Source organism: Cavia porcellus, unplaced genomic scaffold (assembly GCF_034190915.1).
Source record: "Cavia porcellus strain 051 isolate PalLab524CR breed Dunkin Hartley unplaced genomic scaffold, mCavPor4.1 scaffold_6, whole genome shotgun sequence".
NCBI classification, from domain to species: Eukaryota; Metazoa; Chordata; class Mammalia; order Rodentia; family Caviidae; genus Cavia; species Cavia porcellus.
In genome coordinates this window covers 28,530,230-28,545,004 of record NW_026947489.1, presented here as the reverse complement: position 1 = coordinate 28,545,004, position 14,775 = coordinate 28,530,230, and the positions used below count along the sequence as shown (strand labels likewise).

General features: G+C 46.6%; 1 protein-coding gene across 1 annotated transcript in view; it reads right to left on the bottom strand.

Moving 5' to 3' along the window:
- The window catches only part of Ehd4 (EH domain containing 4), a 69,238-nt gene that overhangs the window by 33,371 nt on the left and 21,092 nt on the right, over window positions 1–14,775 (bottom strand). Inside the window, exon 3 of the mRNA XM_063250251.1 lies at window positions 8,196–8,293. Coding sequence (XP_063106321.1) covers window positions 8,196–8,293 — 98 coding nt within the window. The remainder of the gene's footprint in view (window positions 1–8,195; window positions 8,294–14,775) is intronic.

The following is a 14,775-nucleotide window of genomic DNA, read 5'->3' as shown; positions in this document are numbered from 1 at the left end:
ATTGTCTTTTCCACAAATTGTGTTGGGATAACTGGATTTCCACATGCAAAGGAATGTTATGTGAGAGAGAAAATACGAAGTCAAAAAGAAGGAAGGAGAAAAACTCTCTTAGCAGCTTTACTTACAGCCCATCACCTGCTTCCTGATGGGCCTGGTGGTTTCTGTTCACTGCACCTCTTGACTAAAACCCTGGAGTTCCCAGGGCAGCATCAGAGTGGCTGTCTGAGCACCCACCTCCACAGAGTGTGAGCATCCCGAAGCCAGTGGGGTGCTGGGGGAATTGTGTTTAGCACATCCTTGATTATGCCCATAGCTTTTCTTTCATTTTTTGCATTCTCCTCCTCTTCCTTCTCTTTCTCCTTCTCCTTTGGTCTCACTATGCATTTCAGGCTGGCTTGAACTCACTTTGTAGCCCAGGCTGGCTTCTAACTTGCAGCAATCCTCCTGGCCCAGCCGCCTGGGTGCCGGGATTATAGGTGTGGGTTACCACACCCGACTAGTTTCTATGTATTATTTACAACAGCCTTATGTGGTAAGTTCTATTATTATCATCTCTACCTCACAAAAGATTGACAGTGTTCTCAGGGTCATGAGGTTAGTAAGTGGCTGAGCTATATTTGACTTTCAACCCAAGACATCTGACGCCATTCTGTGTTCTTCCTGCTTTACGACGTGGTACAGTCTGCAGGAACTTCAATTCCTTGTTTGGGTCAAGGCAAATATTTTGTTTGATTCTAAGTTTGTCCTGATGATAAGATTACAGAAAGAATCTCATAAAATCATGAATATGCAGGAATTTAAATTCACGCATGAATAACTGATTCCTGAATATTAATTTTATATATCTCTTAAATCTCAAGTGGGAAATATCTGAATAGTCAGTGTACTCAGCCAAATGTCAAAGCCTGAGGCCCTGAAAGGCTTCTTCTGAGCACTGTGTCCACAGATCCCTCCACTCTCCCAGGAGCTGCCTTCACCTGGCCTCTCACTGAGTTCAATATTTCACGTTTCTTTCTTAGTCCTTGATATTACTCTTCACTGTAATGAATGAAATAATTTGCCTGCTTCTTTTAGTCTGACTTTCTCATTGGAGAAAAAGACAGTGACTGTGTCCATGTTGACTCAGTACGTGTTGAATGAACAGCTCCACTTAGACAACACTCTCTTTTGGAACAATTTGGTATATCAGTGACGGGCTGGTAGTAACTCTAGGACGGGCCAGTACCTTTTTCATCTTTATACTCCCTAGTCTTGACATGGTACCTGGTTCACAACAGCTCAATTTATCTTCACTGAACTTGTTTATTAATGAACTGCTGCCACCTACACAGTGATCTCTACCGATAAGACTCTAAGCCCTGTCCACTCAACTTGTGGATCTGAAGGGGAAAGAGCAGCCACGTGGACAGGGAGAGCTGCTGAGAGCTTGAACTGCTATAATCAAAACACTGACATGGCTGGGGATTTAGCTCAGCGGCATAAGCGCCTGCCTGGCAAGCATGAGGTCACGAGTTCAATCCCTGGTACCAGAACAAAACAAAACAACCTGACAAATGAGCTGGCCATAGTGGCACATGCCAGTAATCCCATAATCCCAGCACTTTGGGAGGCCAAGACAGAAGGCTTGTTAAATTTGAGCCCAGCCTGGGCTACACAGGGACTTTGTGAGACTCTGTTTCATTCTTTTTTTTTTTTTTGTACTAGGGATTGAACTCACGACTATGTGCTTGCCAGGCAGGCACTTATGCCACTGAGCTAAATCCCTGGTGAGACCCTGAGATGTAGCTCAATGTAAAGGCCCTGCATTCAATTCTGGTATCATAAAAACAAAACAAAACAAGCACGGAAACAAGAAACGTAAGTAATATAACAAATAAAAGCAAGAAACCCTACAGCAACCAGAGGCTGGGCAATCAGGGGCAGAAGCAGAACCTAAAGCAAGGACTCGGGGCTGAGGATGTGGCTCAGGGGCACAGCGCTTGCTATGCATGCACAAGGCTTTGTGTTTGAACCTCAGCACCACAATCAATCAATCAATCAAGGACTCTTTGAGTGAGCTCTGGAGATCACAGTGTCCCACGCTGCAGCAAAGCTGGGTGGTTCTGGTAACCAGAGTGGCACAGTTTTGTAAAGTTACTATTTCCTATTCTTAATTTTTTCAATTATTAGCATGTTTGTGATACCTAACAATTACCTTCCTCTTGAGGACCTGGTACACACCGGTCACATCTTGGTCCTTGTTACCTCTCCTTCCCCTCCCCACCCTCCTGCCTCCTTCCATCCCCAAATCCCCTTTCCATCTCCTGACTTTTCCTATCATCTACCTTTAATTTTGCTCTTTAAGTGATTTGTATTTTGGACTTTCACTCTTACTGATAATACTGTGCAAGCCTGTCCTGAACTTGCTTGTTCTGGGGGTACCAGCAGGTACTGGCAGGAGCTTTCTGAAGCTCCGAATGGGGCTCTGGGTTTACACCTCTTAACCGGCCCCTCCTCCTCTCCCTAGGGCTCCTCCAGGGCTCTCGGCTGCTGCGGAACTTGGCTGACATCTTGCTCCGGTTTTCTGACTCCCTGGGGAAAAGCCCCATTCCTCTGTGAGTCTGTGTGGGCTTTCTCTCAAATCCTCCTTGTGACTACCTCTTCAGAGGGGAAGTCCTTCTTATCAGGCCACTGCTAACCATTCTATCTCCTTTCCTGCGCAGCCATCAAAATCCGGTCTTTTGTCTTTAAAGTTGAAAAAACTTGTCAAGTAGATGTGTTTGTATTTCCCTGATTACGGTCTGTTGTTGCCTTTCCCACTTTTTTCCACACCCACGTTTAACACAGTTTGGATTTCCACGCCCACTTCCCAGCTCCGGGCATTCTTTTGTGGTCCTGTCTGAGGACCCCAGCCTTGTAGGCAGAGCTCCAAACGGTGGTTCATGGGGCCCTGCCAGCATCCGGGTGGGAGGCTGAGGGATATCTGCATGTAAATGGTAAAACAGTAATCTGTGATTTTGAGCCTCTGGTCCTGTGGTCCTCACTGTCACCTAAAACACAGCAGCTCCGCCCTGGTTCATGCACTATTACTGTCCACGCTTCTCCTGGCAGGCTAGCTCCTGCCCCTGTTTCCCACCATCTTCTCAGTTCTGGTCCCCACCATAATGCGCAGGTTGGGATTAACAGTGCCAAGGGCTTCTGTGCCAGGGAGGCACTCTTAAGTTTTCACTTAGAAGCTGTTGGTTCTGGGAGAGGAAGATTTGTTTGAAAATTCAGAGGTTTGTTTTTCCTTCTAGAATTATTTACATTTTAAAAGGGAAACACTATACTATTTTTGTTGCCACAGTCAATCTTATTGAGAGCGACACAAAACCGCATACGCTCAGAAAACCACAGGAAAAATGATATGTGGCTGCCGCAGCACCTCAAAACACTACCAAAGCTGCAGGACAGACCGACCACCGTGTTACCCTTTTCCCAAGTGTTCTCATCATTATACGTGGACTCTGTGCCTGGAACCAGAACCCGGAGCCCAGCCCTACAGAGCTGGGAACACATGAGTGTTTACGCCACAATTGGAAAGCAATCCCAGCTTATATTTAAATTCTGCAGGTAATAAAGTCATCTCGGAAGTAGACCGTCCAAACAACAGATTAGGAACAAAACCCAGGACACACATGCGCTGTCTTCTCATCACACAGCGAAAAGTCAGGACGCTGTCACTGGGGGGGGAAGTAGGTTCCAGAGTGAACCAGCTCACATCTCAACTACAGGAAGAGTTTAGCAAACCTCAAGAATTCATTTTTCCCCCCTAGAATGGGGATTGAACCCAGAATCTTTTCACTGAGTATACCCCCAACCATTTTGTTGTTGCTGTTTTTGTTTACATTTTGAGACAGGGTCTTGTTTTAAGTCCCTCAGTTGCCCAGGACAGGCTTGAATTTGTGACCCTCCTATTTCTGCCTCCTAGAGTTCTGGGATTATATTATATATTCTTTGGCAAGAAAAGAATCAAGCAAACTTTGAGGGCTGTTAGGTAGCTCTTCCTTGATTACAATAAAATATTAAAGATACCATAATGTCTTTATCCCTGCTTGGTGGGAACTGAATCTTGCATGCCAGCCAAGAAAGTTACACTTTCTTGATAAAACTTGATACTTTTTTTCTAAAGATTTTTTTTTGCTAACTGAACTAAGGAACATCTAAAGGGTAATTTGTTTTCATACAGAGTGATACATTAACAATTGTTACAAAATTGGATTACTCAAGCTGTTTCATTCACACGGCTTCTAAGAAGGCTTAGATGTCAATGCTGACAGGTATCATTGCTGACTTGAGCTCAGAGCACAGCAATAGGAGTCCAGGGGCACAATATCCTGACTCCTGGGGCCCCTGTTGGGTTGCACTGGTGAAAAGGAAAAAGGATGTGTTAAGATACACTCTAACACCAAAGAACTTGAGGTATCACAGAGAAGCCTCAAGTGTTTCTTCTTACTGCCAGTGTCTAGGGGATAGGAATGGCCTCAGAGGCCCAAACCATTTGTCCCTCTACACAGCACAGCATACCAAGGCACCAGGCGTATGATGCCATCAGGAAGACAGCTGATAAGGAACCAAGGAGCCCAGGTGAGGTGAGGCACGTGAGCGAGCTCTGGGATTGGAGTCCCTATTTCTGTTTTCACCACTAAGGCATCTGAACCCCTCACAGGGCACCAGGACACTTGGCCCCCAGAGCTGTGGGACTGGACAATATGTGTGAAGGTTGTCAGTGATGACTGAGGCCAGCTGCCCAATTTAGGTCCCTCCTGTCACCCATCTGGAACCCAGCATAATGTTCAACTGCCCACTTACCATCTGCTGGGTACCAAGCTGATGCAAGACATTGGGCTTGGGGGAGTCGTGGGTTTTCCTGGGGCATCACCACTTGCTCACCCATCTCCTGCTGCAGCTCTGCCTCCTTCCTAGTGATTTCTTAGTCTGGGGTTTGCTACCTTTCCACGGCTAGTAGGTGGGCTGGTTCCCAAATGGCTTCAGCCTCAGCTGCTGTTGGGAGCAGTCATTCCCCTTAACCTGTCTTCCAAAAACCACAACTTGTCAACAATTTTTAACTCTAGCCACTCCATAGGTGTCACACTTGATCACCCAACTGCCTAGCAGCTGGGAAAAAATTCTCATGATCACTGAAAAGCTACTTTCCTGGAATTATAATGGAGAGTGAGGGTTTCCTTGTTCATCTGTTCAGGTTTGAATTAGAAAACAAATCAGAAATGAATGGCATGATGTAGACATAGAGCAAAGCCTTGCATGCAGTGGCTCGTATCATACTCTTATCAATGCACACTTCAAGTAGACTCTTTAAATGTGTAAAAGGGATCAACTTGGTGATCAGGCTCAGTCGTAAGGCAAGGCACAGGTTAATCCATCAACTGCAAGAAGGAGATTGGAAAAGGCAGTTTAGGATGGAGCATCAGCTGCCCCTTTCTTCCTTCACAGGAAAAACACCTGTAAGGGAGGAAAGGGCCACGAACAAAGTCAACAGGGGCCGTGTTAAAAGCCAGTGGGTCACAGCTGGCATGTACTCCACAGTCTAACGCCGACGTTAGTTTCTGGCAAAGGTCAGACTGGGATCTTTTACAGCCAGACAGAGGGACGTCAGTATGGCATATTTGAGAAGTTAGCATTGTTTGCAATAGTTCAAACAGAACCAGCTGTGAAACACCACAGAGGCTTGGGGATTAATATGCTGAAAATGTTAGCTGGTAACCATCAACTGTGCCCTAAAACCCTGTGGCTCTCAAATATGGGGTCACTGTACTGCCATGGGCTGTGGTGCATATTCTTTCCCCACCAGCTGCTATGTCTGTCACAGAGACAGGGATCAGCTGACTGGCAAACCACATGTGCTATTTCTGTGCATAGGATGTAAGTATACACCACGGTAAGTCAGACCAGGATGTGAGTCAGATGGTACTAAAAACCTGGACAGAACTTGTCTTCAAAGTGTGCAGAAAGCATCATGCAACCTTCAACACCGTCAGCTTGAAAGACACTTATAATTACTAAGTGAAGGAGAAACATTGAAGAACACAGAAGATTCGAATTGGTCAAAAGCCTACCAAGAACAAATGGGAAAGACAGAAGCCACGAAACCTGGAGGCCTTAAAATTCTGCAGTAAAAAGGAAGACTTTCCAGGACTACATCCTTCCCAGCAAGCCTGGGTCAGACGTGTACGACTAGCAAGGTGGGGCAGCTCAGAAGAGTTGTGGAACGTGTATTTGCTTAGTTGATCGTATTAAAACAAATTATTTTATCTACAGAGCAACCTTTCTGGGACCAAATGAATGGCCCTAACCTGGTTCATTAGAGAAAAGTTATTGGCACTGAAGTGTAAAGATATACAAGGAAGGGGACATCTGTAACACCAGAAAGAGTAAAAACATGGCAACAATCACAGCGCCCCAAAATTAGTTAGTTCACCACTCTTGTCCCTTTCACGGAGCCCAAGCAGCTGCTGAATGATATAATTTGAATGTTCTGATATGGAATGAAGTCTGAGATGGATGATTAGGGAGAAATATCAAGCTGTAGAAAACATTCATGGTGATCATATTTCGGTTAGAAATGATGTTTGAGCCGAGGATTTAGCTCAGTGGCATAAGCGCCTGCCTGGCAAGCGCGAGGTCATGAGTTCGACCCCCGATACAAAAAAAAAAAAAAAAAAAAAAGAAAGAAAGAAAGAAAGAAAGAAAAAGAAATGATGTTTGAATAAGAAAAAGCTTCTAAAGAATTGGAAAAATTCACTAAGAATTTGTGACAGTGAGGACTTTTTACACCCATATTCATTGTTTGAACCCTTTATAACAAACATCTATTACTTTTATAATAGAGAATAAAACCAACGAAGATTATTTGCAAGGGAACAATAGTCTGAATGTGGTCCTTTCTCCAGTAGCTGGGCTCTCGGAAGGCTTGGGTAGCCTCTGAGCACCGTGCATGCCTTGGCTGAATCAGCCAAGGAGCAGCGCAGCCCTGAGCACTCTGCAGGTCGAGGACTGGCCTTCCTGAAATGCCATGGTAAAGAGGGCCACTGGCCTTGTCATTGCCCCCATCAGCACCTTTCATAGCCTGTGTAGCTGTACTTCTGCTTAGTGAGCTGTAGTGGTTCAATGCTCAGCCATGCTTGTGGCCAAGAGCTCAACTCTGGCATGCCAGCACTTCTCAGTGTGGTTTCATTGAGCTGTACAGAGTTATTAGTGAAGAGTGACAATCACGTTGCATCTGCCACATTGATCCCTCCCAGCTGACCTTGCAGAAGCACCTTCCCTTCAAGGGTCAGAGTGCAGATAGCTGCTTGGCCTATCTCTGTGACTACAGGAAGTCAACCTAATGTCCTCCTGCCAGACATTTATTTCCTCTTGGTCGGTCAACTGTGCCCTCTGATGCATCAGGCCCATCTGCCGAGCCCGTCTCTGGTTTGGAAACAGCGGCAGCTTGGGCTTGTCATCCAGCCTTGTTTGTTCTTTCCAGATCTCCTCTGACACTTCCAGGCTTTCCCCTCCATGTAATGCCCACCTAAGCAGTCCCTACTCACTCTTTAGGTCTGAAGGTCCTTGCCTCTGGGGAGCCTCTTTCGACAAGCAAGACCAAGCCAGGTCCCTGTACACCAGGACACAGGGCCATCCTCACCTTTCATGTGGCTCTGTGACACCCTAGCTGACAGCTATCCTCCTCAGTAGAACATAAGCCGTTTGAGGGCTGAAACTACACCTGCCTTTGTGCGTCCCTGGCCAAGATTCCCACATGGTTTCCGAGGACAGGCTTGCTCAATAGGAGGGACCACGCAAGGGCTGCGGAGTGGAACACGCAGTATAGAAGGGAGGAGAGTCAAGCTGCGCAGCACTCTCTCCCGCCTATGACCAGGTTCCTACTCCTAGTTTTTATCACATGTGTCCAGATGACGTTACTGAGGAATATTTCCTTTCTTAAATGTGTAGACTTAATAAAGTTAGCTGCTCAGTTGACATTGCAGTGCCCATGATACTTTGACCCCCTGCTTGCCTTTTGGGGCCTCCTCAGTTGCTCCAGGACACTAAGGGGTAACTTGGGCAGTGCTGTCCTAGAGGATGGAAAGAATACAACAGGGGTAGAAATTCTCTGCTTAGAATCAGAAAGGACCCCAGGGAGCTATGGGGGAGGCGGTGGACAGGGCACTGACCTCGGCTGAGGCGCTGCTTCTCCCCAGACAGGATGCCGGGGCTGTCAATGATGCTGATGCTCTTCAGGACCTGATTGGGCAGCTGGGAGCACATGAACCTGGAAGAGATGGACGGAAGGCAGAGTTAGAACTGGGCCTTGCCTTGGGCTCACTGAGTCCACAAAGGAGGACGGCAGAAGAGGCCAACAGAGATACCTGTGAAGCTGCCTGCAAGGCAGGGGCTTGGAGGAGATCGTTGGCAACTGCACGGGTGCCACCGACAGATGCCATGCCGTGCAACAGGTGTGGGAGAGGAGCTGGCACCTGCTGCTTCTGATCATGGGACTCCTTACTGATTATTCTGACTGTAGGTGACATTTATCAAACCCTTGAGCGTCAACCTACTGTCAACCTCAGAGAGGCTCAGTAACCAGCTCAGAGTTAACTCAGAGCTGGGTTTTAATTCTAGGCAAACCTGACTGCAGAACCACAGCCTCCTGCTGCTCCCTGCCCACAAGTCTGGGCTTTTGCTGCAGGGAGTCCCATGCTTCTTTAGGGTGCTTTGCTCCTCCGAGCAGAGTACCCTAAGGTTCCTGTCCTGTCCTGCTCATGGCCCAACCAGAGAGTTGCAGGTATTGGGGCCCATTTCTCTGTCTTATGCTCCAGGCTTAGTACTCAGCTCAGCAAATCACAGCTCAGCTGTGGCCTTAAGTCAGTAAGGAACAGGCTCCTTCAGGAATGCCCCGCGTCCCTCGCTGTGCTAGAGTCTTGTGATCCCCTGAGAACAGGCTTTTGGTCTGGATTGTGGGAGCGAGCCGAGCTCCTCTAGACCTCTCTCCTCACCCCTCACTTGCCTGGTATCATCCCTTCCTTCTGATCCTGGTCCTTCCTCCTCTAGTTTCAGTCAGCTGCCTAATGTCTGCCCCATGAAAGCAGAGAGGACAGCAAGAGAACACCAGCCTGTGGGTCAGCAGACCTGGGTTCAGGTTCCACTAAGCTCTGCCATAATTTTCTGTGGGACCCTTGACAAGGGCCTCCTCCTCTGAGCCCATTTCCTCCTGTGTAAATGGAGACCTCTGGACCAGATGCTGGCAGTGTCCTTCGTGGCTTTTCCCTGTGAACTCCATCATGCCGGCAGGAAGCACTGTTCCTCTCACCCTGGGTGGCAGAGCCTGGGCTGGGTCTTTGCTAAGCCCTGTGTATATCTGAAGGAGGAATCTGGGGTGCCCCTCCTTTTCTGTTAGAAGTGCTAACTTCTGCGTCTGTGTGGGCAGAGAGCTTGACAGTGCTCACACCCAGCTCAATTCTTCCAGTCAGTGGAAGGGGCGGGATTACTCAGAAAGTAAGTATGCTGGGAATTCGGGACAGGGAGGCCGCCCAGACCCCACAGTGCCTATGGCCAGCACTGTCCCACAGGCAGGGGAGGGTGGACACATCCTGAGATGCCATTACTGACAAATCAAGATCACTTTCCCTTATGTGTTAAGGATAAGTTTTCACACTTCTGATACTTCCAGATCAGGCCAGGAATATGCAGGAAAAGATATCATGACGGACACTTTTGTGGGTGGAAAAGTTGAAGCACAAGATAGTTATGACACCAAGGTCATGTGCGAGTGCCTGGCTGGCTGGAGGCTGCGACCTGACATTTCTGATGTCAGGTGAGTAGAACTTAACCCATTAAGTTAAAAACCTCGTAATGAAATGAGTAAGTGGCACATGCCTGTAATCTCAGCACTTGGGATGCTGAGGCAGGAAGACTGCTGCCAGTTCAAGGCCAGCCTGAACTACACGGTGGATTCAATTTCAAAAAACCATAAATAAATAAATAAAATGTAGAAAAATAAAAACTTTATAATGGCAAAAATAAAGGACCCAGTTCACAAAGAGAAAAACACACCATCCTCTTCTCTAGAACAAGGGGAGAAGCAGGGTTAGGAGCACATTTGAGCTGGACCTGTTTCCTTCTAGCAGATGAGTCGAGGCCATGCAATACTGAGCACATCACAGCTGCTTGCAAGGATGGAGAGGGTGATCCATCTCCAGAACCACAAGCTCACACTCAGTGTCGCTCTTTCCAAAACACAAATCCTAGATTCTGGCATGGAGAAATATGCACATCTTTTACTCTCTGTGTGAAAAGTGACAGCATTTCATCGGGTCCCAGGCCTCCTGACACAAGAGCAACGGCCAAATGTGTGGGCCACAAAGCAAGAGGCAGCAAGATGAGCTCAGATCACTGCACAACACAGCAGGAAAGCAGGTCAAGGGTTAGGATGGCAGCCAAAAAGAGAAGAAGCCTGAATGATTGAAGGGGCGGCTAGGGTTGTATGCAAAGCTGGACCCCACTGCACACAAGAAAGTGCCCAGGGCAGAGGGTGGGCAGGGACAAGGGAGCACAGGTCAGAACCATGTACAGATGTGCTCTTAAAGGCACAGGCTACAGTAATCAGAAAACGCTGGATGCCACTACAGCAACTGTGCCTTTCCTTTCCTTTGAGAAAGGATGACAGAGAGGTGATTTATTATGTCCACCATGATTGGCACAGAACCTTGCTCCAACGTTTCCACTGAGACATTTCCAAGCAGAGATGTGCCATCCTAAGATGAGCTTCCTACTCCTTCCTAGAGGGACTAACACAAAGAGTATGTGCCTGGCCTTCTCCCGTCACATGAAATTCACAGACAGGTGCCGCTTAGACCCAGAGTCTTGCCTGGCTTCCATAAATGTCTTTCCCCAGAGTTTGGTTTTCAGAGAAAAAGGAGAGGGAACAGATCCTGCCCCGGGCCCTCAGTCTGTGTCTCCTGCATATCTAGGGAAAGTCAGGGCATGGAAAGGTCGGGGATTGAGAGGTGGCGGGGGCTGTAAGAGCCTGGGCGGGCTGCAGGAGTCCTGTCTCACAGTAAAAGTGGTGGTGGTGGTGGGGGGGCAACAAGATTAGACCTGTTTCCTCCAAATGCCAAAATTTTCCTCCAAATTTAAATTTAAATTTTCCTCCAAATGCCAAAATTCTAAGTTAGTGCTCAACATTTATAAAACTAGACTTGTAAAAGAATAAGCCAATACCTTCGTACTGCTTTTGATTTCTATTTTTTCAAATCCATTTATTTCAAAGAAAAAAATAAAACAGTATTTCAAAACACAACAATCATAGGACAACAACGGTGAGTGCCTTTCCGTCCCCAATGATTCTGATTTTCTAATGAATCAGTGATGTCTGCAGTAGCCACAGTACTAATTAAACAGTGTCAGTGTTTACCGACCTCTTAGCGCCTGTCAGGCTGTTCTGATCACTTTCTGCACATGAACTCAATCCTTCCATGCAAGCAGGTTGTGGCTGTCATCTTACCAAGGAGGAGACGGGGATCCACAGGGTTTACGGGGGACAAGTGAGGGAGCTGGGAAGCTGCTGGCCTGGCAGTGCTGCCTGTGGAGACCAGGGTCCTAACTAGTCAGCTACTCTTACCATGGCAGGAACCACGGCTATGTCGCTTTAGCACACACGCAGGGAAATGGAGGAGTGACGGGCCACAGCCCTGCAGCTGTCCCCAGTGGAGCTTCCTGGCATGACATGGTGTGGAAGGTGGGGCAGTCTCTTCAAAACTAGGCTCCGTAGAGCCACTTGAGAGGTACAGTTCGTTCACCACACCAAGCATAGCTCTGTGGCTGCTGCAGTCCACCTTAGCAAAAACATGTTAGGACCATGAGAAAGTAGCTTGGTTGACCTAGGCAACAGTGATCGTGGAGGAGATGAAACTTTTCCTCCCTTCCACCTCCAGCCTCTTCACAGAGAGCTAGCAAAGGAGCTGAGGCTCATGAAGGTTTGCATTGAGTTTCATAAAAACGATCTGTATTTGAGCTACTTGTCTATTCACTCAGAAGAGATACATTTTATAATTAAAGCTTAAATTATTTAATACTAAATCAGTATATTTCACTAGAGTTATTAACCTGTTCCTGTATCTCTAAAGAGAATAGTCAAAAGGAATATACCCAAGTGGAATGCTCAGAGAATAATTTCAGAGAAAGGGCTCCTGGTCTTAAAGTAGGCATTTGACAAGACAAAATTCAAAGGTAAAGGTCAAAGGCTGAAGACCTGAAGACACTTTTAGGCATGTGCAGGTTTGGGTACACAGACTATTTCCCAAACTGCAGTTTCATTGAGAGTTGACTATCCGGGAAATAAAAAGGAAGTTCAGGCCTGTTTAAAATAAATTCAAATCAAGTGCGATGGTCCATGTCTGTAAGTCCAGCACTCAGGACGCTGAGATATGAAGATAGCCAAGAGTTCCAGGCCAGCCTGGGCTACATAGTGAGTTCAACACCGTCCTGAGCTACACAGCGAGACTCTGTCTCAAACACACACACACACACACACACACACACAATCAACTTGATCTCCCTACTTCACATGGAACTTTTATTAGTAATAATGCAAATGAAGTAGGGAGAAATAATGGCCTTGATGACTCAGCTGCTGAGTGAGCTCCCTTTTGACGAACTCACCTGAAGGTGAGAGGTCAAGCAGGAGTCTAACAAACAGCAGCAATGAAGAACTGAGAAAAATAGGGGCTGGGGATTTAGCTCAGCGGCATAAGCACCTGCCTTGCAAGCAGGTGGTCGTGAGTTCGATCCCGGTACCGATAAAAACAAAAAAGACAAAAAAAAAAAAAAAAAAAAAGAATTGAGAAAAATAAACCACTGGCCTTGGAAGGAAGGCGGGCAGCACTGCTGTGCGGCAGCCAGGCCCTTGGAAGTGACACAGTGATGAACACAGCCAGTGCAAAAACAAGGCTAATACTGGAGAGAAGCAAAAGGAAGACAGGAGAGAAGTGAACGAAGCCATTCTAGACGGCCACACAGAATTCTCCTGCCAGCACTGCAAAGAAGAAGAAGAATTAAAATCAGAGGTAAAACAACTGGACCAATCTTTTAAAAAAGCATGACTTTATGCTTCAGAAATGTTACTGAGGTTAGGTAGGCCTCCACTAAGAGACCATGTGTATTAACTGGATACCCTGCAAGTCTGGGATTTGGATTTTGTTTACTCTGTGTGAAAATTCTTAGGTAGTAAAATCCATGCAAATTCCTGTTTAGGTTTGGTATTTATTTATTTATAATCATGTTTGTCACTTATTAAATATAGTTGTGCCTAGTTATTACCTTAAGTGCCTGTACTTATTTTTATACAGGTAAGACTTTATAAAATTATTAATACTTACTAAGCAGCCTTCTAGGATGCACTTACTGTCTGTTCTCACTGAATTAGGTCATCTTTTAAGATGTAATTATGTATTATCAATGTCTGTTACTTTTTTTTTTTTAAAAAAGAGGAAAAACAATTATCTTTTAAAAAAACAAACAAAAAGCTAGACTTGGATATTGAGACTTGGGCCCACTGGTTTGCTTCATCTGGCGGTAGTGTCACTCTGCACAGTTTAACTCTTTGAAGGTGCCCCAGGGGCAGACCCCTAAGCTGACACCCTGTGATGAGGGAGAAAAGACACAACTGGGAAAGAAAGTCCTCCAAAGAAAACAATCAATTTTCTTTCCTATTAACTTTTATATTTTGACCTACTTCCCAGGAAAGTGTGCCGTATGAAAACAGGTTCCCGCCTTTGGAGCTAACCCTGGGGGCGTCCCCAGAGGGCTGCTATCATTGGACCCTGCTGTGGTGCCTCCACTAATTCACTGAACTCTTCCTTCAGTGCAATGAGGGGTCGCAGGGCTGTCCTAGGGTGACCAGGATGTGGCCCCAAACCACAGTTCTCACTTGTGAGCTTACACAGGCACAGCCCCCTGGACTGCTAGGACAGGCCCTTCTGTTTGGGAACCTGAATTTCCTGTTCCTGCCTCTTCCTCAGGGCCTCTTCTGGAGCAAGGCCCTTCTTTGCTTCTAGTTTTTGTATCTGTGCCCGGCCACCATATCACCTGTTTACCCACAAGCACAGCATAGGTGAAACCGTGTGCACCTCAAGGCGTATTCACTGCTACTCCTCCCTACCTGGGAGGCATCCCAGGAACTGCCTTAAAGCTAAATGGGCAAGGACTCAGTCTAAACACCACACAGGCAGCTCAGCAGTGTGGTTTCTGGCAGGAATGGCCCGGGGCCTGAGTTCCAATCCCAGCACTACTATGTATTGGCTAAGTGACAGCCTGGAAGTTAAAGTAACCTCTTTATGCTTCAATTCTTCCTCTCCTCCTAGGAAACAATGCTAACAGACTTAGCACACAGCTTTTAGGAGGCTATAACGCCAATATACTCCAGAGTTTTTTGCTTAATGTATAAGGAAAGTTTGGATGGTAAATGCCATATAATTATGTTGTTATTTTTTTGTGTATCACTCTGAACTCAGCACTTGATTATATAATACTTGGATTATTTTCAGTACCTTCTAAATTCTGAGATCACAAAGCTTGCCATTCAAATCTTCCATGTTGGGCAAGGGATATAGCTCAGTGGCACAGTGCCTGCCTGGCAAGTGTGAGGTCCTGAGTTCAATTTCCAATACAAAAAAATCTCCCCTGCTGCTGAGTGTGTGGTGCATGCCTGTGATCCCAGCACTTGGCAGGCTGAAGCAGGAGGGGTACTATGAGTTC